The following is a 25687-nucleotide window of genomic DNA, read 5'->3' on the forward strand; positions in this document are numbered from 1 at the left end:
GGTTCAAGCCCTGGTCTGGGAAGATCCCACATGCCACGGAGCAACTAGGCCCGTGAGCCACAACTACTGAGCCTGCGCATCTGGAGCCCGTGCTCCACAACAAGAGAGGCCGTAACAGTGAGGCCCGCGCACCACGATGAAGAGTGGCCCCCGCTTGCCACAACTAGAGAAAGCCCTCGCATAGAAACGAAGACCCAACACAGCCAAAAAAAAAAAGAGTAAATAAATAAATAAATGTCAGGAGCTCTAAATAAAAAAAAAGCCTGAGAAACTGTCACAGCCAGGAAGAGCCTAAAGAGTATTCTGGATGGGATCCTGCAAAAGAAAAAAGACATTAAGTAATAACCAAGGTAATCTGAATAAGGTATGGACTTTAGTCAATAGAATTATCAATAATGGTTCATCAACTGTTACAAATGTATCATACTAATGTAAGATGTAATGGGGGAAACGAATGAAAGGTATATGGGAACTCTAATATCTTCTCAATTTTTCTGTAAATCTAAAATCATTCTTATAGCATAAGGAATATGGTCACTAATACTGCGATAACTTTGTTAAGGGCACAGATGGTTACTAGCCTTATCGTGGTGATCATTTTATGATGTACTTAAATGTCGAATCACTATGTTGTACATCTGAAACTAATATATTTATTATCAACTATATTTCAATAAAAATTGTTCCAAAAAATAAAGTATTTAATTTTTTTTAAGTCTACAGGTACACACAGTAACATAAATGTATAGAAAAAAGTGTAGAAACACACTAAACCGATACTATTTTTATGGTAATTTTCTTACCTGTACTGTATAAGTTCTTATATGGAAGATATATATGTAAGCACTATGATAATTTGGGATACACTGGGGGGAAGGAAAAATGAAAACCAGTTTAGGCTCATCTCTTATCAGCAGAAAAATTTTATTCCTTTTAAGGACAAACCACATCCAAGGCCTTAGCTTACAGACACAAACCAAAGTAGCCATTAAAGCATTAGATATTGAGGTATAAGACATACAATGAGGGGAACGCTTTGCCATCAGAGGGTGACACCAAACTTGCTCGATGGAGCTCTGCTTGTGCGTGGGTAAAGTTGCGGGTAAGTGCGCATCTGCGGAACCGAAGGAGAACAGCTGTGCTCTACAAGTACTGAAGCACTTAGACCACATAGGTAGGGATATACTTTCACGATGAAGGGAAGGAGGGAGAAAGCAAAGTGCCCCCGCCATGAGGCATTAGGCTGCCTTGCAGAGGGCCACGGCGGAGAAGCGGACCTCCCCTTGCTCACGCTCGGTGAATTCTCTGCAGACCTTGGCGGCGTCCTGAGAAGGAGGAATGTCACGAATTAAGGTCGAAACAGCACCAGCTCAAAATGAAAGCTTCAAGGGGAAAGTATTAGTAAGGTCTATTAATGCCCAAAGTTCACCCTGACCAACTTTAAACCTCCCAATAAACTTGAAAACCAGGGCTTAAGGCAAGAGGAAAAAAAATCAGGTGATGGGCAAGAGAAGGACCCACGTCACAAATCCAGCTCCAGCAGCTTTGATTCCTTTATTCTTTCTACCAAACACTCTGTGCTTCTGCCACCTTGTGCCCGGTTTTGACAAGAAAACTATACTCTTGGTGCTCTTTCCCTCAAATCCAAAGATAGAAAATTGATTTCTCTTCCATAAGGAAAAAGTTCTAACTCAGAAATTCCCGGAGTAAAGACAGACTTACTTCAAGTAAACATTTTACAAAACAGGCTTAAAGTTTAAATACTTGGTATTCCAAGTACAGATAAGTGATGGATTCCTACATATTTAGGGGATGACATGTGTTACTAATTCTAACACCTAGATTACAAAGATTGGGAAGAGAAAACTGACCCCAATGTTACTTGAGAAATTCTGGGGTTTAAATGCCTTGGGATCAGAATATCAATCACTGTTCAATTTGTTAAAAGTCCAGTGGAAAGAAAGCCCCACCAACAATGTTAAACACGAGACCTTCAAGAGGACAGTGGATGTGCTATGACAGAGAACAGTCATGGAACATCAGCTCCCAAGGCCTAAAAATCACCAACCTGATAATGAGTTCTGGCCCTGAAAAAGCATCAACCCCACCCCGGTTTTGTTTCTGCTTTGGAACCACTTAGAAAAACTGAAGAGGATCTAGAGTAACGTCTACATTTTATTCTATCAGAATTTTTAATATATTGATATCCCAGACCTGCCTTCCCCAAAGCCACTTTCCTTTAGGACCCATGCTGTTGATTAATGCGCCTGTAAAGACAACAGCCATCTCCTACACAGACGATAAGCAGTGACCTAATTCACTCAAGTTTAGGATACTTGGGTTAAGTTTATGTATTTTCTCACCAATTTAACAAGTTAATTCGGGGTATAGTTTAGATAACCTAAAACATCTCTAACCATATAGAACCAGCCTTACTTAGGATAATTTCCACTAATTAAGATGTTATTTTCTAGTCAATTAATTTAAAATGAGGTTTTTTTTTTAAACAAAAAAAGTTTTACCTTCCCCAAACCTCATAAATTCTACTCACATAACAGTTTTAAGTATCCTATGCAGAGCACATTTTATGGTACAGGCATACCTCATTTTATTGCACTTCACTTTATTGTGCTTTGCAGATACTGCATTTTTTTTTTTTTTTTTTTTTTTTTTGGCAAATTGAAGGTTTGTGGCAATCCTGCATGGAGCAAGTCTATCAGCATCACTTTTCCAGCAGCATTGGCTCACTTCATGTCTCTGTGTCACATTTTGGTAATTCTCATAATATTATTATATTTGTTATGGTGATCTGTGATCAGTGATCTTTGATGTTACTATTGCAAAAAGACTGACTCACTGAACACTCAGATGATGGTTAGCATTGTTTTAACAATATTTTAAATTAAGGTATGTACATTCGTTTTTTAGACATAATGCTATTTATTGCACACTTAACAGACTACAGTATAGTGTAAACATAACTTTTATATGCAGTAGGAAGCAAAAAAACTCAAAACTTCTCTTTATTGTGATATTTGCTTTACTGCAGTGGTCTGGAACTGAACCCACAATGTGAGGTGTGCCTGTATTAGGATAGTGTTAGATAGGAGTTGGTATGTACCTAGGAAGCTTTACTAGATGGACCAGAATCTTTCCTCCAAATAGGTCATAACCAAAAATTCTGCCCCTGTTCTTATTCTCTCCCATAAGTGAATCCTGACTCTCATGCAAATCCCCATTCTGTTTCTGTAGGTCTAGTTCTCATTCCATATCACTATTCTCATTTATCCCTGGTACATCCAAGAATTAGCTCTGACTGATCTCAGGTGTATATGACAGCAGGCTAGAGAAAGTGACTGTCCCTCCTAGGACTGCATAATTTGGTCCACTAGTACCTTGAGGTCATCAGGTCTATGATGTTCCAAAGACAGGTCTACTATAAAGGTAGTATTGTACAGTGGCTAAGAGCACAGACGCTAGAGACAGACTGTCTAGATTTGAACCATGATTCTGTAGTTTGCCATTGACCTTGGGCATCACTTACCTCCGCACCTCCGTTTCCTCATCTGTAAAATGTGAGTAATAGTAACTACCTCAGAGCATCATAAAAGAGGTAACTAACTTAGAACAGCATCTAGCATGCAGTCAGCAAACTGCAGCCTGTGGGCCAAATCCAGCCTGCTGCCTGTTTTTGTTAATAAAGTTTTAATGGAACACAGCCATACGCATTCATTTAGACACTGCCTGTGCGGCTGCTTTGGAGCTGTCACAGCAGAAATGAATACCTGCAACAGAGCCCATATGCTACACAAAGCCTAAAATATTTCCTGGCTCTTCACAGAAAAAGTTTGCCAACCCCCGGTCTACACACAAGCAGCACGCAAAAAAGTTTAGCTGTTATTACGACAAATGAAGTAATTATACCTTAACATCATTTTTAATTTTATCACAATTAAGCCATTTTCCTTTCTAACAGCAAATTGATTAAACTCTAGAGATTCATTTTTAGAGGAAAGAGGACTAGTCGACCAACTCGTGTTCAGAATTAAGAGATTTCCACCGTCACTTTTACGAGGACGGTTACACAGTGACCCTGGATCTTAAAGTTCTGGTCAGGCATGTTTTGAATTTGCTTCCTTTGACCTGTTAACAGTGGACCGACCGTGTGGGAAGAAAACAATCACAGAGGTAACTGCCTAACCAGAATCCATAGTATGCTACCTATAAGACTGACCCAAATCCAGCAGTCAGAGAGGGATTAGGAAAGGCTTGGGTTGCTGTTCCATGAGTCTGAGTCATTGGCTATGACATAATCTGACAAGAGGACAAGAGTCACCTTAATCCCACAAGGAAATAAACAATGGCTTTCAGGCTAAATCTAACTGTGGGCTAAAGACAGCACGCGATACAGATTAGGCAGGGCTGCTCTAAAGGATCCTGTTTAAAACTATTTGCTATAAAATAAAGCGGACAGAATTACTGAGATGATCTTTAAGCCCTAAAGACTGCTCTTATCCCAGATGATTGATGGTGCCTGTACCGAAAAAGGTTTGCACTTTAGAATAGACAAACTGGCTAAAGAAATATGGGCCCTAGTGGAAATGGATTCCAAAGACTACCTGCAGCAGTGAGTCCTCTGAACTGATGCCATGGTTCACCGGAAAAGGCATCCGTCCATCTGTAACGAAAAAGCCAGGCATGTCACTTTTCTCTGCACGTTTTCTGTCTACTGTGCTTGTCCAGCTTAAAGGCAAGTTTTAGATTCTTCCAAATACCACTGCCACTCCCACAAAGGTTAGGCTGGTTGGGAAGCAATAGGCTGGAAATGAGGTTCAAGTGTTTCTAGATATCCATCCCAGGCAATTCTAACCTAAAGCACCAAGACCACACAAGGCCAAACTAGCTACCCTACTAGGAGGGCTTGTGCCCATCTCTTGGGAAGGACCACAAAGCAAAAGTCAGAAGCAGTCTATGAGGTACAGGGAAGGTGGAGGGAAGAAAAAGGATCCTTGAGATTTCATTTGCCCCTCAAGGACTGCTGATCAGCCCCAAGTTTTCTTTGCCCTTGCTTGCCATAGGCAGTATCTTGGCTTGAGATGACACAGCTGCAAGTCTTTCTCTAATAATACAAAGGAGATGACTCTTCTTAATACAGAGGTGGACATGTCTGAATTCTTTTTACACAAACCAGGTTGTGTTTAGGCATTTACCTCCTTCCAAAAGTATTCCTTGTCTGGAAAGGATGGCGGTGGAGACCTTATACTGGTGATACTATACTGGAAGGTGGAAAGAGAAAATCTGAACGTGTATACTTTGCACTGGCTGATCAGTTCTCTTTACTGGTTTGTGACTAAAGCCATTCATCCCGCAGGCCAGGTTCCTGAGGGAGGTGCTCTGGGTATGATAAAGGGTTAAGTGCCCCCATGAGAATACCTCGGTGTTCTGGCTTCACAAACGGATATACTAAGCGCCACCATAAAGTCACACACCAGTACTGTAAGAGGAATTATGTCTGAGAGAATGCATGCATCTGTATTAGATTCCAAAACTGGAGTGAAACGTACCAAGTTCATAGAGGTGGCCATCCACGTTGTTAAACAGAATAAAATGAAAGTTCACTTTGTCATCTACCTGCAGAGTCAAGATATTTTTTCAAAAATGAGTATTTTTTACTGTATTATAAACTGCATTTAAAAATAAAGCTGAAAGAAAAAAATTAAGATATAAATGACATAATATGGTGTAAGTTTAAGGTATATAACCTGTTGATTTGATACACATATTTTGCGATATGATTATTTTACAAGCAGAACTTAATTTGTTAAAAATAAATTCTCTAAGTAGAATATGCTTGAACCAACCTGCCTACATATTATTTTAAATGATTATAGCTAATATTTATTTCTTATATACTAGGTACTATTCTAAGACCATTGAAGTAGATATACTGTAACTCTCAGAACTCTCAAGACTTGCTTTTTACTGAGGAGGAAATCAAGGCTTAGGGAGGATAAGTACTTCACCCAAGGTCAAGACTAAAAGGTGACAGTCAACTGCAGTTATACAGACACTATTACTGACTTAAATCTTATCAACAGTTGACTTGAAGGCTGTGTTCAGATTAATGGTACATTCAAGTCATCTAGAAACTTTTAGTCCTTGTTGGTCCAGCTTGCTCTCCAATAGACTGTGAGAAGAGTATGTGAAATGTTCAGTTATTAAGAGGGGTGCTACTCACTCTATTAGACCCATTTGGATCTATATAAAACACTACCAGTCTGAATTTACTCAAGATTGTGTCAACTGCCAATTAGATATTTTGAAGAGCCATTTTTATGAACAGGTCTGGTCAAGGCATTATTCTGGTAGAATTTTCTGGCATTCATCAGCCTTGGGTGGAAACATGTGCTGTGTTCCAGTAAGAGGTTCTTGCACATATTTCTGGGGAAACATGGGTGACACCGGGACAGCCTGGCTCTAACTTGTATTTACCCGACATTGGCCTTCCTGTGCCACGGCATCATGGGCTGCCTGGATGGCCTGCAGAAAACAGAGAAGAGTTAGCACAAAAACCTCCGGAGTTATTGAAAATCGGTGCTCTAGAAGTTCTCTTCCTACCTCATTCTTTTCAAAGCATTTTGCTCTGTCTTCAGGGGACAACTTCTCTGTTTCAGAAAGAAACTGTTTCAGAACTGACCCATCCTCTTTAAAAAAAAAAGAAAAAAGAAAGAAAAAAAAGCATATGTTAGTACCGGTATAATGTAAATGGTTGCACATTTATTGCTGACTTAAGCCACTGCATAGTCTGTCACGTTTGGCAACCTGACTTTTTACCATGGCCTCTGAAGATATGGATGAGCGGTGCCTCTTCCCCAGCCTCTTTTTCCAACCACTCCCCTCTCACTGCATTCAAGCCAGAGAACTCTCAGCTCCTCCAGCATGCCAAGCTCTTCCTCACACCCTCCCTGTCCCCCGACCCCTCCACCTTCCCCCTCACCTCTCAGATCTCTTACCACCTCTGTTACAGCACTGATCCACTTGTAACATGTATTTGTGAGACGTTCAGTGCCATAAAGGCAGGAACTGTCTTGTCTATTGCTCTCATCTACAGCACTTAGCAATGCACAATTAATGTTTATTGCATACATGATGTAACAATAACATTCTAATCTATCAACATCAACAGTTCTCAAACCAAGACTTTTATTTCAGGGTAGAAAATGCAATCTGAGTAATATGGTTATCCAGAGAGACGTCAACCTACAGATCTTAAATAGAAATACAAAGACCCTAACAGTCTGGCCTAGAGACAGCTAACTAGCTGATGGTTGGCATAAGCATTTTGTCATTGCTCAGTGTGGATGAGTCTAGGACTCAAGAGCAACTTGCATTTCAAAAGACCTCAGTTTGAACTTTCAGCTCTAAACTTAAACAAATTTGTTAAATGGGGACCATTTAAAATTTGGAAGTTGTAGGAATCCTCTCAACTTTATGAGGAGGGCTGTGACTCAGATTAAGCCGATGGCCCCGTCATGACCATGTTTATGGAGGAGTTACAGTATCTGTGACCTCAGGAACACAGTATTCTAAAAGAAATGATACTTACTGCAGAAGAAATAAAAAGGATCAAACTACGACTTTTTAATGACTCACTCAAGTCAATATTTGAAAAAGCAACTTCTAGAAGATCTGGACCTTTGTGGCCAGACAAGCACTTTTTTTTTTTTTTTTTTTAATTTCAGAAGTATACCAGGAGTAGAATCTTGGCCACAATTCCCTTGTTTAAATTAAAAAAAAAAAAAAAAAAGTATTTGACCTGCTACAAGCAACAGCATGGACTGTTAGTTGAACTCATTCAATTCTCAGCCATCCCCATCCATTGTCTAAATCAGGAGTTGGCAGACTACTGCCACCTAATAAAGTTTTATTGAAACACAGCCACATCCACTGCTCTACATCTTGTCTATGGCTGCTCTTTCACTACAAGGGCAGAGATTATATGGCCCTCAAAGCCTAAAAGATTTACTCTCTGGCCTTTTAAGAAAGTTTGCTGACCCTTGGCCAAAATCATACACAATGCCATGTATTTTAACATATTTCAATGCTGTTACTTGCGCTTCTGACAGCTTAAGGGCTGAGACTCATCTCTTCTCTATCCTCCATGGCATCCACTGGAGGCGAGCTAAAATTCCTGACCCAGCTTTGTTCACAGATGGATCTCTCAAGGTGCCAGCCTGCGGCTATGCCTCCCTGCAGGATCTCGCGCTGTGTCCTGCTGCTTTAGGCTGTTTTGGTTCTCCTGTTGCTTATGAGACACAGCACCATTAAAGAAAGGTCCTAAAGGTTGGCATTTTATGCCTTAACAGCATCTCTAATTCTCTAGAATTGTCAAGACTAGCAGGAGGATCTGCACATGAAGAGCCCAGGCGGAGAGGCAAGTACAAAACTGCACTGTCACCTGCCCCGCCTCTCCAGGCGGAGGAAACCACACCATGCTTCTTGGATGCGCTTCCCTTCCTCAAAAGGGAGGAACAATGAGAATTCATCCACTGATTCTACCTGCATAAGTAGGTTTTCAAAAAAATTTAAGGCAACGGGTTTGCCAAACAGAGGCTTGGGGGTGTTGGAAGGAAGCATTACAGTTAATTAAAGGTCAACCAGAGGATGACTGGCCTCAAAACCCACTCACCGAACTCCAATTTGTCCTGATTATTGGCCACTGCATGAATGAGTCCGATGGTTCCACAGGAGTTGCCAATGGTCTGCTTCATGAAGTACACCTTAGGACTTACTTCTTGTCCCTTCAGCTCTTCAATCTGTTTTTTCCTGAAGTTCTCATGCTGTGAGTGCAAAAAAACATTTTTACATCTCAAAATGAAAATGCAAAGAACAGACGACAGCATAGTGAGTTCTAGCACCTAAATGGAAACAGAAGTGGGATATGTGACCAGGAGCCTTGGTTCTAGGTGCTGGCTGGCGCCCAGAGAACGGCCCGTCTGCCACCCACGCCAGCCCGTGGGGTTCTGAGAGGTTCTGACACTCCACCCTGATGCTGCAGTGCAGTAGCGGCCTTGGATATTGCCCAAGCCTTTGTCTAGACACCACTGCAACCTTTTACCTTGAAATGGATGGCATGCTGAGGTCAGAAAAACCGACGAGTTCGTTATTTTCTTCCTTTAACACTAACGACTTTCACACAGGCATTCCAATCAAGCGCTGGTCAGTTGAATGCCCAAGAACACCAGCTAGTTTATACCTCACTATTCTTTGAAGTTCTACTTCTATTCTGCCCAAATACATGTCTCTTCAAAAACAAAACAAGACAAAACTTAACTAAAGAAAGGAGCAATTTAAAGAAATTAACTATTCCCTCATCCTTTTTTAAGAAGGAAAGACAACTGGTCTGGGGTGCTGGGTTGTGATTTCACAAAACCTTCTCACCCTACAAGAGAAAGATGTAACTCTTGTTTGTCCTTGACAACTATACAATTTGAGGAGACTAGTTTCCTCAAAGCATTATCTCTTTGTACAGTAATATAGTGGGCTTGTCTGGCCCTTTCACTAACAAGTTCTAAAGACCTTAAAGGTATGACTGCTCAGTTAAAAGCAGGGTGCTGATGCTACAGAAACATTAATTTCTTACTACTGGTATAAACCGTACGGAACCCGAGAAGTACATATATTTCTAATTCTAGCAGCCTTGCATTACTGTACATGGAATTGAAGTAAGCCTTGTCTGTGGTACCATCAGAGGAATAAGCTCTCTTGTCCCACAAGATCAACTTAAACTCCAACCAGTAGGAAGTTCTAGCATCATGTATCTACCTACTGGATCCTTGAATTGAGCTACTCATGACTGTTAAGGATTTTCACTTTTCTAAAAAGGTTTAACTTTTTTGTAATGGGATAGCATCGTTCTTTAGGGTTGTTTGAGCTCTTGCATGCAGACATTTCTGTAAATATTTCATGATCCCTTAAAATGTGTTAAAAGTAATCCATTTAGGATTTCATAATATTCTTAGACAAAATTAGATGCTTTCTAAATTAACATTAGCTTGTTTGGAAGTCAACCTATAAACCTCGACTTTTCTTTGAATTTGCTTCAGTATTTAGCCCAATAGGTGTTTTGTGTCACATAACAGGCATTCAGTAAATCTGACAGACAGAACTGGAGCGAAAAGACAAAGTATCGAGCTCTTTCAAACATAAAATGTTCTATCCAGAATGTTCTTCTAACCAAGATCTGCTTGATCCAGCAAAATGAGAGCAACGGGCTTTTGCAAGACAAACACACTGCACCACTGCCTCCCAGAGGCCTTGCCTTTGAGTGCTGCTGCTCAAAAACCTCCGAGTCATCATGGTTCCTCTAATAAGAAACCTCTGCGAGAGGCTCAAATGAGAGAAGATTGCATTTGATTTGATCAATGGGGAAGCTAATTTGACTTGCAATTATTTGGGAACTCCATTTTCACCCAAGTAAAGGCTTTGGGAATAACAAACGTGTCAGTGGGATTATCCTAACAGCTTTAATAAGTGTTTTTAACCTACAATACTTAGCCCATTTACTAGGAGGAACGCCTGGAACTTCCCATAGGGCTTAGTTTATGCTGAGGATGCTTCTAGAACACCCGGCATTAGGATAGTGCTTCAGTTTAGCTCACTCTGTTTGGAACGATGCCCTATATGCTAATGCCCCAAGTTTCACTAAAGCAAAATTCAACCACTCCTCAATCAGGGGTCGAGTGGCAGCAATAGGAGATAGACGAAACCATGCTAATTAGTGGGATTCCATACATCCAAGACAACAATTACCCCAGCAACCTTTTTATATCTATGTACCTCAAAGACTGAGCATCATACACTTGCCCACTTGCAGGCGGAAGACCATCTAAAGGGAAATGAAAAAGCATTTCCAAGACTGGTCTAATGCCCACCTATTCACTTAACTACAAGGGCAGAGAGGAAAGAGGTTGAGAGGTAGAAGGAGGTTCTCACACAGGAACCACACACAAATGATTAAGCTTTAGAAAAACACACTGGAGAAACTAAAAACCAAGTGTGTACGTTGTAGGGAGCGGAGGGTTGAGAAGAAACGCCTGAATCCACTGAAGACCCAGGCAGCAGAGGTGGAAAATTAAAGAACCTATTGTTTTCTTGTGGTTTAGGCAAGCCCATCCCCCTCCATTTTACAGCAAGGTGGGAGTCTGAGAATCAAACAATAAAACGACACGTCACAGCCGTTAAAGGAGAACAACCAGTCAGCCATTCCTTGGCTCAAACTGCCAAAAAGCCTAGGCTCAAACTGCACTCATGAGTAGGGTGAACTGTCTTCCTGGATAATTGGGATGCTGGAACTGAGATACTGCTTCTCCTCCAAATTCAAGGCAATACTGGATGGATGAACGACCAGGCAATAAACTCCGTTACAACAGAAGCCCAGTGAGCAGGTACCATCAAAGTGCGAGCTCCTCCCTCCATCCGCCACAAGGAAGGGGCAGTGTGCCAGCTCTGGGCGCCCAGGCCAGGACGGGAGGAGAGCCTGCACCGCCCTCAACGCCCCACTCCGGTCTGGCGGCAGCGCGCACAGCGCAGCGCCTGCGCACCCCGGGCCCCACGCCCTACCTGGGCCGTGAGAGGAAAGAGCAGCAGCAGCGCGCAGGCAGGCGCCGGCACCGAGCCCAGAGACTCCTCTTCCAGTCCCAGCACGTCCTCGAAGCGCCACTGGCCGGCGACCCCCAGCCGGGCCAGCACCTGCGGGGAAGAAACAGGGCGGCCAGGCAAGTGGCGGGCACCTACCGCGAGGCGGGGGAGGCGGGGCGGGCTCTGCGTCCTCGCGCCTCTCCCCGGGCCTGGGAGGAGCCCAGCCCCGCCCCGCCCCCCACCCGAGCCGAGTGCAATGACACAGCACAAAGCGCGGCCCACACGTGGCTCCCGCGACGCCCGGGGCTAGCATCTGGGCGCAGCCTCCTCCATCCCACCTCTGACCGGTTTCGCAGTCACCGCCGCACCCGAGGCAGGGGCAGAGGGTGGGCACCCCGGCCGCGCCCCAGCCCCGCCGCCTCTGGAGCGCGCAGGGCGCCGCTCGGTCTCTGCGAAACAGCCGGAGCCGGGGGGCGCCTCCGCCTCGGTGCTCCCGGGGGAGGGGGACAGAGGAAGCCCGAGACGTCACTCACTTTGTTCAGCATCTGGAAGGCAAATGCAAAGATAAAAGCAGTCATTGATACCGCTACCTGGTGAGGGCTGACCCTCGGCCCTGCGCTCCCCGAGTAACAGTGCACCTGATGCTCACCTCCGGGTTAATCTCCATCGGCTTGAGCTGCATCTTCGCAAACAACGGCAGGAGGCACAACCCAGAGAAGAGGAAAAACGGAGAGCGGAGCCGCCCAGGCTGCAGCTATAAAGCACCGGCCTGACGCACTATGGGTGCTTGCGCAGGGGGAGCAGAGGCAAAACCAAGCGAGGAGAAACGGTCAGTCGCAGCCAAATGGGCACGAACCCCCCCCCTTGCGCAGTGCGGAGTGGTACGGCCAAGCCCCCAAACCTTGCAGTCTCACTTGCTGGTGAGATAATCTGGTGGTTGTGGAGATGGGTTTTGTTGGTGGGTGTTCCTTGAGCGTGTGGAGCAGTCCTTTTGATGGAGTCTGATTTTTTGCGAAGTTTCTGGAAACCCACACTTTCGACCATCCCAGTTACCTGAAAGCTTAGCGTCTCTGAAGCACTGAGAAAAAGCCCAAATTCAACAGGTATATATTTAATATGAATATAAATCTAGCAGCAGTTTGCATTTGACCTTAGATAATTCATCCTCCATGTTAAAGCAAACCAGCACCGAGGTTCGTTTTTAATTGACCGCCTAGATTAAAACATAGTCTGTAATATAGCACATATTGCATTAGTGATGCTGATGTAATGTGACTCCCAGGGAAGAATTGGTTGGTCTTGGGGAAGCGGTAGAGACCTGGGGGATGTGGCTGTAATACGACACACAGAGAAGGCAGGCTGTCGGAGGCTTTAGGAAACATATCCAGGGAAAAAGACAGGTATAATTTCAAGATGAGAGGCTGTAAAAGGAAACGCATTTTTTTCAAGGAATGGGAGGCTTTGAAAAATAAAACGTTAAGTTCACAATAGAACACTCCCAGTGAAGAAGAAAGGTAAGGGCAACTTAACCGCTGTTCTCTAATGATCTCAGGTGGGGTTTGGGTTTTTTTCTACCAGCATATTCAAAAGATGGAGACAAATAGCATATGCCTAAAAATGAATAAAAAGTGGAACAAAATCTGTAAGAATAGTGCAGGAAAACAAAACCTCAGAATGAAGTGGGGCTTGCTGAATCCTAAGAAAAGAAGAAGGTTGGGAATTTTTTCACTTATGCTCAGAACAAGATAATGATGATGGTGAAAGAATAGACCTACTGTTTAGGGGATCCAAGGTTAAAAGATGACAGAGAGAAGGGAGGGGATCTGCTGTTTTTGAGTTATTACCTCTACAGTGGATCAGATTTTTTGCATGTCATCTCACAACCCTTAGAGAAGCCAATGAAGAAACTCTTCGTAGTGCAGTTTTACAGCTCAGAATCCGTGGCTTAGAGAGGTTAATTTGCTTTAAGATCACAACTGAAAAGTAAAACTGAGAAGTAAACCCTGGTAAATTGGGCTCAAGGAGCCCATTCTCTATCCAAAATCCCACTACATTCCACTTCTATTTTCTTCCCATTGTTACCACCAGAAAAATGACCTTCACACAGAACATGAGAGAGGAAAAGACATTAGTAAGAAGAACTTAATGGATGAATTTTGTGGTATGTAAATTATGCCTCACTAAAGTTGTTTCTTTAAAAATAGAAGACTTGGGTTTCCCTGGTGGCGCAATGGTTAAGAATCTGCTTGCCAGTGCAGGGGACACGGGTTCGAGCCCTGGTCTGGGAAGATCCCACATGCCGTGGAGCGACTAGGCCCGTGAGCCACAACTACCGAGCCTGCGCGTCTGGAGCTTGTGCTCCGCAACAAGAGAGGCTGTGATAGTGAGAGGCCCGCGCACTGCATTGAAGAGTGGCCCCCACTTGCCGCAACTAGAGAAAGCCCTTGCACAGAAACGAAGACCCAACACAGCCAAAAAATAAATTAATTAAAAAAAAAAAAAATCCAAAGCATCTCTCTCTGAAAAAAAAAAACAATAGAAGACTTGAAAGTCTTGACAAGTGAGTAGTAGTACAAGAATACCTGGCTGGGCTTCCCTGGTGGCGCAGTGGTTGAGAATCTGCCTGCTAATGCAGGGGACACGGGTTCGAGCCCTGGTCTGGGAAGATCCCACATGCCACGGAGCAGCTGGGCCCGTGAGCCACAATTGCTGAGCCTGCGCGTCTGGAGCCTGTGCCCCGCGACGGGAGGGGCCGCGATAGAGAAAGGCCCGCGCACCGCGATGAAGGGCGGTCCCCGCACCGCGATGAAGAGTGGCCCCCGCTTGCCGCAACTGGAGAAAGCCCTCGCACGAACCGAAGACCCAACACAGCCAAAAATAAATAAATAAATAAATAAATAAGAAAATCCTTAAAAAAAAAAAAAAAAAAAAAAGAATACCTGGCTATGTTGGATGAGTTCTTGCCTTTAAGACTGAGACAAATTACATCCTAATTTACTTCATTTTTTCAACAAGTACCGATTAAGCACATACTGTGTAATGGGGATACAAAGGTGAACAAAGTAACTTCTGTCATCAAGCTCTTATCAGTAATAAGAGTGGTGTGAGAGGGAGTAGAGTTTGGGAACACTTAGCGTAGGGAATCGGGAGAGCTTCCCGAAGGAAGTGACATTTAATATAAGGCCTGATGGACCTGTAGAAGTTAGCAGTTTACAGTTATTGCCAAAATAAATAGTAAAAGAAAAAATGATAACTAACATAACATTGTAAATCAACTACACTTCAATAAAATTTTTAAAAAAGAAGTAATGAGGGACTTCCCTGGTGGTACAGTGGTTAGGAATCCACCTGCCAATGTAGGGGACACGGGTTCCAGCCCTGGTCTGGGAAGATCCCACATGCCGCGGAGCAACTAAGCCCGTGCACCACAACTACTGCGCCTACACTCTAGAGCCCGTGAGACACAACTACTGAGCCCACATGCCACAACTACTGAAGCCGGCGTGCCTAGAGCCCATGCTCTGCAACAAGAGAAGCCTGCACACCGCAATGAAGAGTAGCCCCCACTCGCCGCAACTAGAGAAAGCCCATGCGCAGCCACAAAGACCCAACGTGGCCAAAGATTGATTAATTAATTAATTAATTAATAAAAAAAGAAGTAATGATAACACTTTCAGAAATCTTCGTTAAAGGTAGTCACTCATTCACTCAACTAATATATATATATTGAGGGCCTACTATGTGCCAGGAAGCATCAGAGCAATGAATAAAACAGCTCCCTGCTTACAGGAAGATGCCAGAGACTAGACATGAACAAACTGTATCCTGATCTTTTTTTAAAAAAAGAGGGGAGAGCCAGGGGAGAATGTATCTCTGAATACATTAGTACAATATCTACTGAAACTGTAGACCAGGAGATTTGATATCAATCATTAGCCAAATTCTAGGACTCGTAAGTAGTGAATTCTTTGAAAAAATAGAATGCTTGCATTTTGAAGAAGTTATGTCTGCCAACCCTTGTCTCCTTTTCTTTTGGGCTTACTAGCTAGATGGACTGATAGAACACTTCTCATTGTATTCTTTCTTCATGCTGCCTGGGTTGACATCAATTGATATTAAAGTTGAGGTGGTTTTATAGCTTATTGAAGTTACTCTACCTTTAAAAAAGAAGTGCTGCTGAATGAAGTAATCTCAGCCTGTAGCCACCCGACAATGGTTCTAATCCTGTCTTGCACAGTTTTATTGGAGCAGAGAGAGAGGGAGAGAGAGCACATGCAAGTGAGAATAAGCAAACTAAATGGCAGAATCATGAGATTCAGAAAAATGAGTTAAAAATAAAGTGATGAAATTTAATAGAGATTTTGGTGATGGTTGTACACCCCTATGAATATATCAAAAAACTTTAAATGGGTGAATGTTATCTTAGCAAAGGTGTTAAAAATTCAGTAGGGATATGTATGAAGCTCTGCATCAATTATCATAGTACAGTTGGTCTTTATAGTCACTTTTTTCTTGATTCTGTGGTTGTAAAAGTATGTAATAATGTGGAAAATATCAAGTGAAAAACAAGTCCACAACATTTTGTTTATAAACATTAAAATGAATACACAAAGATCCGAAGGAAAACCATTTTTAAAAAAATCAAATATGCAGGGTAAATATGGAGTAGACCTGTTAGAGGTGGAAAAACAAAATCAATGAGTGGATAAGTTGTCCTTCATAAATAAAGATGCCATTTCTGATTCACCAGGAATAGAATTTTTATCATAAGTGGGTTTTTTTTTTTAGCAATAAGATTTGGGATTGACCCTTTAAAAACCAACCTTTTTTTGATTCTGATAATTAATAAGACAGATATATTCAAACGTCCTTGGTAGAACAGTCCTACAGTATATGGGAGTCAGTCCTGAAGGCTCAGCCCACAAAGTTTGTTCTCCAGCACTCCCAGTTGTTTTGTAAGCACCTAATTCCCTGTATTAAATTCCATTCTACTTAAAATGCCTAGAGTAGTTTTGGACTCCTGCATTGCTATACTGCAGGCATACCAGTAGAAGTACATGAGATGATTTTAGGTGAATCACAAACATGTAATAGTTATTTGTTTTAATGCACATCATAAAAGCTGTGTGTTCTTGTACATGTATATAATTAGAACAAGTTTCTGATTTCACAGCTGTTAAATCTCTGGGCAAGTCTAACATATACTAAGCAAATAGTATTATTGGTCTATAAGGATATTGCAAAAAATATAGGAGTCGTTCATAAATCTCAAAGATAGGAAAACTCTAATGACAAAAGACTGTTACTAGTTGAAGAGGTAGAGTATACAGTGTCTTTGTGAAGACAGGCGACTCAAGCGCTGAAGCAGTGCTCCCCAAATATTTTGAGAAGTGGGTATTTCTGCCTGAAATCAGAAGTTACCCAAGAAGGGAGATGAGCAAGGGAAGAACACTAGCCTTTTTTGTTATACAAAGGACATTGTATTTGTCATCCCCATTGAATCCTCAGACCAATCCTCTGATATTCATATTTCTACCTTGATTTTGCAGGTAAGTAAACTGAGGCCTCAGAGAGACTGTTTAAATTGCTAAAGTCACACAGCTACTAAGTGTCTGAGTCTGGGTTTCAACCCAAGTTTATTTGATTCAAAAACTTGCGCATGTTCAACTGTGCTGCCTACTTCCATCTAAGGGCCAGCCTTACAGCCTTAGTCATAATAAGTCATAATAAGTATGAAGATCAACCGCTGAGAAAAAAGGAACTCAAATGACTTCCCCAGTGTCCAGGGCCAGAGCAGGTCACCCAACTCTGATAAGTGTGGCTCACTTTGAGGTCTGAGAGTCTAGTTTGAATTTATAATTAGCACATAAATTATTGACAGAGTACTTCCTCAACATTTTTAAAACTTACTTGGCAATTCCTCTGTCAATAATGTTTCCCCAGAAGTAAGGTTCTGACATCCAGATATTTTAAAGTTAAAAATAACACAATAAAAAATCACATATAATGCAAAGAAATTACTGCACTTAGTTCCCATGGTAAAGTCAATTTTCGTCCTGTTTCCTAAAAGCAGTTCATTAACTGGGTATCCACAAATATGTCGGAAGGAAGAAAGATAAATGTGAGGGAGGAGAGTGCATGTCCTCATTGAATTATACCTTACTTCATATAGTCATGTATTTATTCAACACATATTTTTGAGCACCTACTATGTGTCAGACACTATACTACGCTTACCTGGGTTGGGGGTGAGATTAGCAGATGACAGCTATAAGGCATAGACCATGTTTCCTGGGCTTTTAAATGTCGTCAATTTTAAAATAAATGATCAATTTAAGAGCTTCTTTTGTGGGGGGGAAGGGGGCAGATCCAGTGCATCAAATGTATTTATCAGGTGTAAGGCATCTCTCTTTTCAGAAATGTTTAAACATGAAAAACAGGTGCATCTTAGACACAAGGAAACACTGGTTCTGTTTTTTATCAAGCTCTTCACAGTCAACTCGTGTTCAGGACAGCTAGCAGCATGCACTGTCCACAGTGAAAAATAAATGCCTTATGTTGCTAAGGTATAGAGAAAGGGCTTGAGGACATAGGAGAAATATGACACAGCTGGCAACTGGTAGCAGATAATGAGAGGTGTTCTCAGGACAAGTGAAATAGAGATCCTGCCCTACTGTCCCTCAGTTACTATTTCTTGTGGAGCTGTGAAATTGGAAATCAGAGGGCTTTGGTGGACCCAGATCAGCCATCCAAAATGTGAACACAGGCAGTTTAATTAACTTCTTTACATCCCAGTTTCCTCAACAGTAAAATGAGTGTTACAGGAACACTACAAATTCTCCCAATTCTAGCATCCCAAGGACCTTGAGCAGCAGAAAATAAAAGGTATATAGACCAAATCATATAAAAATTTGGGTTAAGTCTACTTTCATCTGTAATTCCTTAATTTTAGCCATTAGCCCTGTTTGATGGGACTAGGATATAATAAACAAGATTTATCAGTTAAAATTGGTTTCTGAAGTGTGCTTCAGAGCTGTTTGTTACATATATCCTTTTACCAGGAGATTAGTATATGAGGAATATGATAAGCAGAAAAAATTTAAATCTATAAATATACCAGGAAATGTCTTCTCGAGAATACTGCTGAGTTCTAAGACCTAACCAAGCATTTTTTCAGAATCCTTTGAGTAAATAGATCAATTTATAGATGTCTAGTGTCTTGGTCTTACCTGGACATTTAGCTTCAGTGGCCTAAGAACATGAAGCAATTAAAAAAAAAACTCAACCCATACATAAATTCACTACCCTAAGAAATTTACCTTTTCATTTCTCCACATATTCCTTCTAGTACTTGGCCATCTGTATAGCAAACCCTGTTGCTATTGACATTTATTATCCTCTTCCTTCTAACTTGGCTGCCCACTGTTCCAGTCCCAACTCCATACTGCTTTCTTAGACCCCAGCTCAAGTCTATTTTCTTTTGGGGGATCGTTGAGGGCGAGGAGGAGGAAGGGAGGTTGTCACTGGAGAACTCCTCTGCTCCTTGTGAGACAGACAGTATTTCAAATAGTGTGTCCTGTGCACTGTATTAGTAGACCTTCCGTGGAAGAGCTCCTTAGAGCGCTGGGTCACCCATAATGCCAGAAGCAGATACCCTGTTTTTTTCTTTTTTCTTTTATATTGGAGTATAGTTGATATACAACGTTGTGTTAGTTTCCGGTATACAGCAAAGTGATTCAGTTATACATATACATATATCTATTCTTTTTCAGATTCTTTTCCCATTTAGGTTATTACAGAATATTGAGTAGAGTTCCCTGTGCTATAGAGTAGGTCCTTGTTGATTATCTATTTTATATATAGTAGTGTGTATCTGTTAATACCAAACTCCAGATTTATACCTCCTCCAACCTTTCCCCTTTGGTAACCATAAGTTTGTTTTCTAAGTCTGTGAGTCTGTTTTTGTTTTGTAAATTAGTTCATTTGTATCATTTTTTTAGACTCCACATATAAATGGTATCATATGATATTTGTCTTTATCTGACTTAATTCACTTAGTATGATAATCTCTAGGTCCATCCATGTTGCTGCAAATGGCATTATTTCATTCTTTTTATGGCTGAGTAATATTCCATTGTATATATATATATACCACATCTTCTTTATCCATTCATCTGTCAATGGACATTTAGGTTGCTTCCATGTCTTGGCTATTGTAAATAGTGCTGCTATGAACGTTGGGGTGTATGTATCTTTCCAAAGTATGGTTTTCTCCAGATATATGCCCAGGAGTGGGATTGCTAGATCATATGGTAGCTCTATTTATAGGGTTTTTAAAAATATTCTATTTATTTATTTATTTGGCTGTGTTGGGTCTTAGTTGCTGCATGTGGGATCTTTCATTGCAGCGTGCAGGCTCTTCCTTGCAGCATGCAGGCTTCTCTAGTTGCGGCGCGTGAGCTCTCCAGTTGTGGCACATGGGCTCCAGAGCACATGGGCTCAGTAGTTGTAGCGCATGGGCTCTCTAGTTGCAGCACGCAGGGTTAGCTGCCCCACCGCATGTGGGATCTTAGTTCCCCAACTAGGGATCGAGCACACGTCCCCTGCATTGGAAGGCAGATTCTTAACCACTGGACCACCAGGGAAGTCCCCAAGCTCTATTTATAGTTTTTTAAGGAACCTCCATACTGTTCTCCATAGTGGCTGCACCAATTTACATTCCCACCAGCAATGTAGGAGGGTTCCCTTTTTTCTACACCCTCTCCAGCATTTATTGTTTGTAGACTTTTTGATGATGGCTATTCTGGCTGGTGTGAGGTGATACCTCATTGTAGCTTTGACTTGCATCTCTCTAATAATTAGTAATATTGAGCATCTTTTCATGTGCTTTTTGGCCACCTGTATGTCTTTTTTGGAGAAATGTCTATTTAGATCTTCTGCCCATTTTTTGATTGGGTTGTTTGTTTTCTGATATTGAGCTACATGAGCTGTTTGTATATTTTGGAGATTAATCCCTTGTCGGTCAGATCATTAGCAAATATTTTCTCCCATTCTATGGGTTGTCTTTTCATTTTGTGGATGGTTTCCTTTGCTGTGCAAAACCTTTTAAGTTTAATTAGGTCCCATTTGTTTGTTTTTGTTTTTATTTTCATTACTGTAGGAGGTGGATCCAAAAAGATAATTGCTGCGATTTATGTCAAAAAGTGTTCTACTCGTGTTTTCCTCTAAGAGTTTTATAGTATCTGGTCTTACATTTAGGTCTTTAATCCATTTTGAGTTCATACCCTGTTTGTTTCTTTTCATCAGCTACCAAACTTTCACCAGCAGCCCACTACTCCTTAAAAACTGCCCTTGTGAAAACTGACCAGAACGGAGCCTTATGCCTATCTCAGAAAGAGGACCTCAATCATTTAAGCAGAGTGGGAAGTACATTGTATCTCAGAAAGGACAAATTAAAGAAACACAATGTATCCCTAAAAGGAAAAATAAAAAGAAATCCATGCTTAGATATAAGTAGTGAAACTGCAGAACACCAAGAACAAAGAAAGATTTTAGAATCAGCCACAAAGAAAACATAAAGGAAAATGACATCAGTCTCCTCAATAGCAACCAAGGAAGCCAGGAGACAATGGAATAATACCTCCAATGTGTTGAGAGAAAATAAATGTCATCCTTGAATTTCGTATTCAGCAAAACTATCTTTCAAAAACAAAGGTGAAAAAAATTTACATATAAACATAAGCTGAGTTTACTACTTAGAGAGTTGTACAAAAGTAACTTCTAAAAGATGTAATTAAAGAAGAAAAAATGATCCAGTCGATGGTCTGAGAAAAGGGATTAAAATAATATTCAGTGGAAGCATATATGTAAATCCAAATAAATAGAATAGTGCTAAAATACAATTTTGCATAATAATATATATGATGTGAGGAAGTGCAAGGAGAGTGAATGTATTCACAGGTTCTTTATTGTTCTGGCAGAGGTTAAGAAATTATTTAACTTTAGGCTTTGTTAAGTTGTCTCAAGGGCAATTGATAAAGAAAAGAAAAAAACATATGAATCCAAACAATTAGAGCTAAATAGGAGAAGGGAAGAAACACAATCAACACCCGCCCCCCCCCCCCCCCCCCCCCCCCCCCCCCGCCAAAGGCAAGATAAGAGGGAAAAAAGCATAGAAAATCCAGGACAAATAGGAATAATAAGGTAAGAGAGAGAAAAGTAGAAAAAAGTCCAAATTTAAAAATCATATTAAATGTAAATGGACTAAACTTACATTTTATCAAATTAGATTCTTTAAATCTAGATACGTGCTATTTTTTTTTTAAACATCTTTATTGAAGTATAATTGCTTCACAATGGTGTGTTACTTTCTGCTTTATAACAAAGTGAATCAGCTACACATATACACACGTTCCCATATCTCCTCCCTCCCGCATCTCCCTCCCTTCCACCCTCCCCATCCCACCCCCCCAGGCAGTCACATAGCACCAAGCTGATCTCCCTGTGCTATGCGGCTGCTTCCCACAAGCTATCTGTTTTACATTTGGTAGTGTATATATGTCCATGACACTCTCTCACCCTGTCACATCTCACCCCGATACGTGCTATTTTTAAGAGACATGCCTAAGGCATAAGGATATGGCAAGATCAAAAGTAAAAGGAAGGGGAAAAGTTTTCCAGCAAAATTATTAACCAAGGAAACCTAGTGTAACTATATTAATGTCCGCATAATGGATTGTTAAGCAAAAGCATTATCAAAGATAAGGGTATCATTATGATTATTTAATTCATCAGGAAGATACAGCAATTCTAAAGTTGCATGCTCCTAATAAAGTAGCCTCAAATGTGTAAAACAAAATTTGATAGGACTGCAGGGGAGAATGGATAAATCCACCATTACCATGTACCCACCTTTCTTAATTATTTATAAGTCAAACTGACAATATAGTGAGGAGTATGGTACCTGGTTAAAACCTATGTGTGTTTTTTTTCAGGCCTGATCACAGGCAGTTACAAAGGCTTTACCTGGCAGACCTCTTGGGGAAGAGGCCTACATTAGATTTGGGGTACAGCCAATGCATTGCAGCCTCTGAGAAGACTTGCAAGCAAGGACTCAGACCCCTCTGGCCAATCATGCTCTTTGGCATACTTGCATTCCTACTCCCAGAACCTTTATTTCTGAGCTTTTATCTAAGCCTTGGGCAGATCTCTTCTTCAGGTGCCTGGGTTGAGGCCTCCTTATGGGGAGCAGAGGGGAACCGTCGAAGGCACCTTTGCCCAGGCTTACTCAGTACTTTTCCACGCCTTATCCTTCCCCCCTGCCCTCAGCCCCGACCCCAGGGGCCATAAAACTATTGGTGTCTTTTGTTCCGGGGCTCCCTCAACAGTGAGATGATCCCCACATCTGCACTGATCCAGCTGGCCTGGACCAGTGTGTACTTCCCTGGGGGAAAGCGGAACAGAAGGAGTCTGCACTTTCTGCAGTTTAGCTACTTGCTTGTTCCAAAGCGGTAAGTGGTTAAGCCCTTTCATTTTTGGCTTGTTTTCATCAGCTACTCTGACACCTGGCAGCTCACTCCTCTCTCTCTCTCTCTCTCTCTCTCTCTCTCTCTCTCTCTCTCTCTCTCTGTCTCCCCCAGCTCAGCTGGCTGAGCTTCTGACATATAGAAGATTAAAAAACAAAACTGAATACCACAATAAAACAGTCTTAATCTAATGGTCGTATATAGAACTCTGTACCCAACAATTTTAAAATGTGCATTCTTCTCAAGCATTCATGGAGCATTTATAAACATTGATTAAGTGCCTAGTCATGAAGCATGACTCAACACATCTTATAGAATCAGTATTATGCAGATGACATTTTCTAATTGCAATGCAGTTAATTCAAATACCAATAATAAAATGACAAGTGAGACTTTTAAAATTAACTTTGGAAATTAAATGCATGCTCTTTAGTAAATCATGGGTCAAAGCCATAATTGAAATTTGAACATATTTAGAACTAAGCAATAATAAAAGTTTAAATATCAAAACGTATGAGATGCAATGAAAGTAGTATTTGAGGGAAATTCGTCACATTAAATGCTTCTTTTAGAAAAGAAGAAATGTGGAAAAGTAGTGAGCTAAGCATCCAACCTAAAAGGTTAGCAAAAGAATAACAAAATAACCTCAAGAAAAAAAAAAAAAAATAACCTCAAGGCAAGTAGAAGAAAGTAGATAATAAGGAGCAGAAATAGATGATGTAGTAAAATAACAATAGAGATGACCAAGAAACAAAAGTTTAAAAAAAAAATAGACAATCATCTGGCAGGATTTATGGGGAGGGGCAAAGAGATAATGCACAAATAGATAATATTAAGGATGTAAAATGAGAATCACATATGCATTATAAATTTAAAAGACAGTAAGAGTATAATACTGTGAACAATTTTATGCCAATGAATTTCAAAACTTAGAGAAAATTTTCAAATACCTAGAAAAAAAATAGAAAGCCTGCATTGTGAAACCAAATAAAGCAGTAATTTTAAACCTTTCCATGAAGAAATATCCAGACTTAAATTCTTTTTTGGTGAGTCTTACCAAATATTCAAGGAACAGATCGTAAACATTCTTACATAAACTACTCCTGAGAAGATAAAACAGGGAATGCTAACTGAGACATCAGGGAAAATGACAGTGCAAGAATCTCTAACAATTAACCCCTTTATAAAAGCAATGCTCCATATCCTACCAACACTTATTTTCCTTTTGATTGTAGCCATCCTTACGGATGCGAGGTGGTATCTCATTGTCATTTTGATGTGTCTTTCCCTTAGAGCTACTAATGTTGAGCATCTTTTCATGTGCTTACTGGCCATTATCTTCCTTGGAGAAATTTCTATTTACGATAACCTTTTGAATCTATTCCAATAACAGTTTGGCTCACAGCACTCCACCAAAATTGCCCTTGATATAGCCACTCTTACTTAAATGACCAGCAGCATTCTCTCATGTAAACATTGTGGACACCCACCTCTTCTGGGATTTCCACTCTCCCGACACTCCTTTTCTGTCACCTTTGCTGATTCCTCTTCAGCTCCAGGATTGCTGACACTAGATGGCCCCCATGACTCAGCGGTTGAACCTCTTCTGTTTATTTATACTCATGCCCTTGAAGAACTCATCCAGCTCATGGTTTTAAATTCCATCTTCATATTGGAGACTCCCCAATTTTTATCTCCAGTCAGACCTCCTCTCTAATCTCAAGTCCAACTGCCTACTCCACATCTCCATGTTGATGTTTGATACCTAACTTGTCCAAAACTAAATTCCTCATCCTCCCCTCCTAATCTGCCCTTTTCATACTCTTCCTCATCTCAAAAACTGTCCACTTTACTGAACTTCTAATTGCTCAGGCCAGAAACCTCAGCATCATCCCTGAGTCCTCTTTCTCTCATGCCCCAAATTCAATCTGTCAGCAAATCCTGGCAGCTCTATCTTTAAAATATATCCAGAATTCTTACCACTGAAAAAATTACAAGGTAGCCATTAAAAACAACATGCAAGACATTTTACTTAAAAACGTGGAGTGGAAAGTGGCATGCAATGTGATTCCAACAATGAAAATATGCTTCTAATGAAGATTTGAAAGAAAGCGTCACAAATAATATCCTTAAAAAGCCACAGAGATATTTTCATATTGTCATATTTTTCTTTGAAAATATTTATCAAGCTATAAAACTTCTGGGAAGATTTCAGTGTTTGTAGTACTGATGGATGTTTATGGAGCACAGTACCATTTTAAATAGCCCTTTGACATCAGTGGGGAAAGGAACCCATATTTCTGGAGACTTTTACTTGTACCACATGCTGTGCTAATTGTTTTGCACATACTATCTCATTTAATTCTCTCACCCTTTTAGAAAAAACAGTTTTATTGAGGCATAATTGACAAACAATAAATGTTTACAATGTTTAATGTATATTTTGATGTTTTGGCATACATATACACCCATGAAACAATCACCAAATCAAGATCGGGGGCAGATCCACCACCTGAGAGGTC

The 25687-nt window shown here is 41.0% G+C and overlaps 1 protein-coding gene across 1 annotated transcript; it reads right to left on the reverse strand.

Annotated features, from left to right (window-relative positions):
* Nucleotides 1–905: 905 nt before the first annotated feature.
* UCHL1 (ubiquitin C-terminal hydrolase L1) lies at nt 906–24740 on the reverse strand. The gene is made up of 11 exons (XM_057547490.1): nt 24656–24740; nt 12555–12718; nt 12290–12426; nt 12174–12185; nt 11623–11751; nt 8690–8840; nt 6619–6704; nt 6493–6540; nt 5565–5631; nt 4620–4678; nt 906–1325 (listed from the first exon to the last, which is right to left on the reverse strand). Exons 3-11 carry the CDS (start codon nt 12320–12322, stop codon nt 1239–1241), a joined length of 672 nt encoding a protein of 223 aa, XP_057403473.1. The 5' UTR covers nt 12323–12426; nt 12555–12718; nt 24656–24740; the 3' UTR covers nt 906–1238.
* Between the last annotated feature and the right edge of the window lie 947 nt (nt 24741–25687).

This window comes from Balaenoptera acutorostrata, chromosome 5, assembly GCF_949987535.1.
Source record: "Balaenoptera acutorostrata chromosome 5, mBalAcu1.1, whole genome shotgun sequence".
NCBI lineage: Eukaryota > Metazoa > Chordata > Mammalia > Artiodactyla > Balaenopteridae > Balaenoptera > Balaenoptera acutorostrata.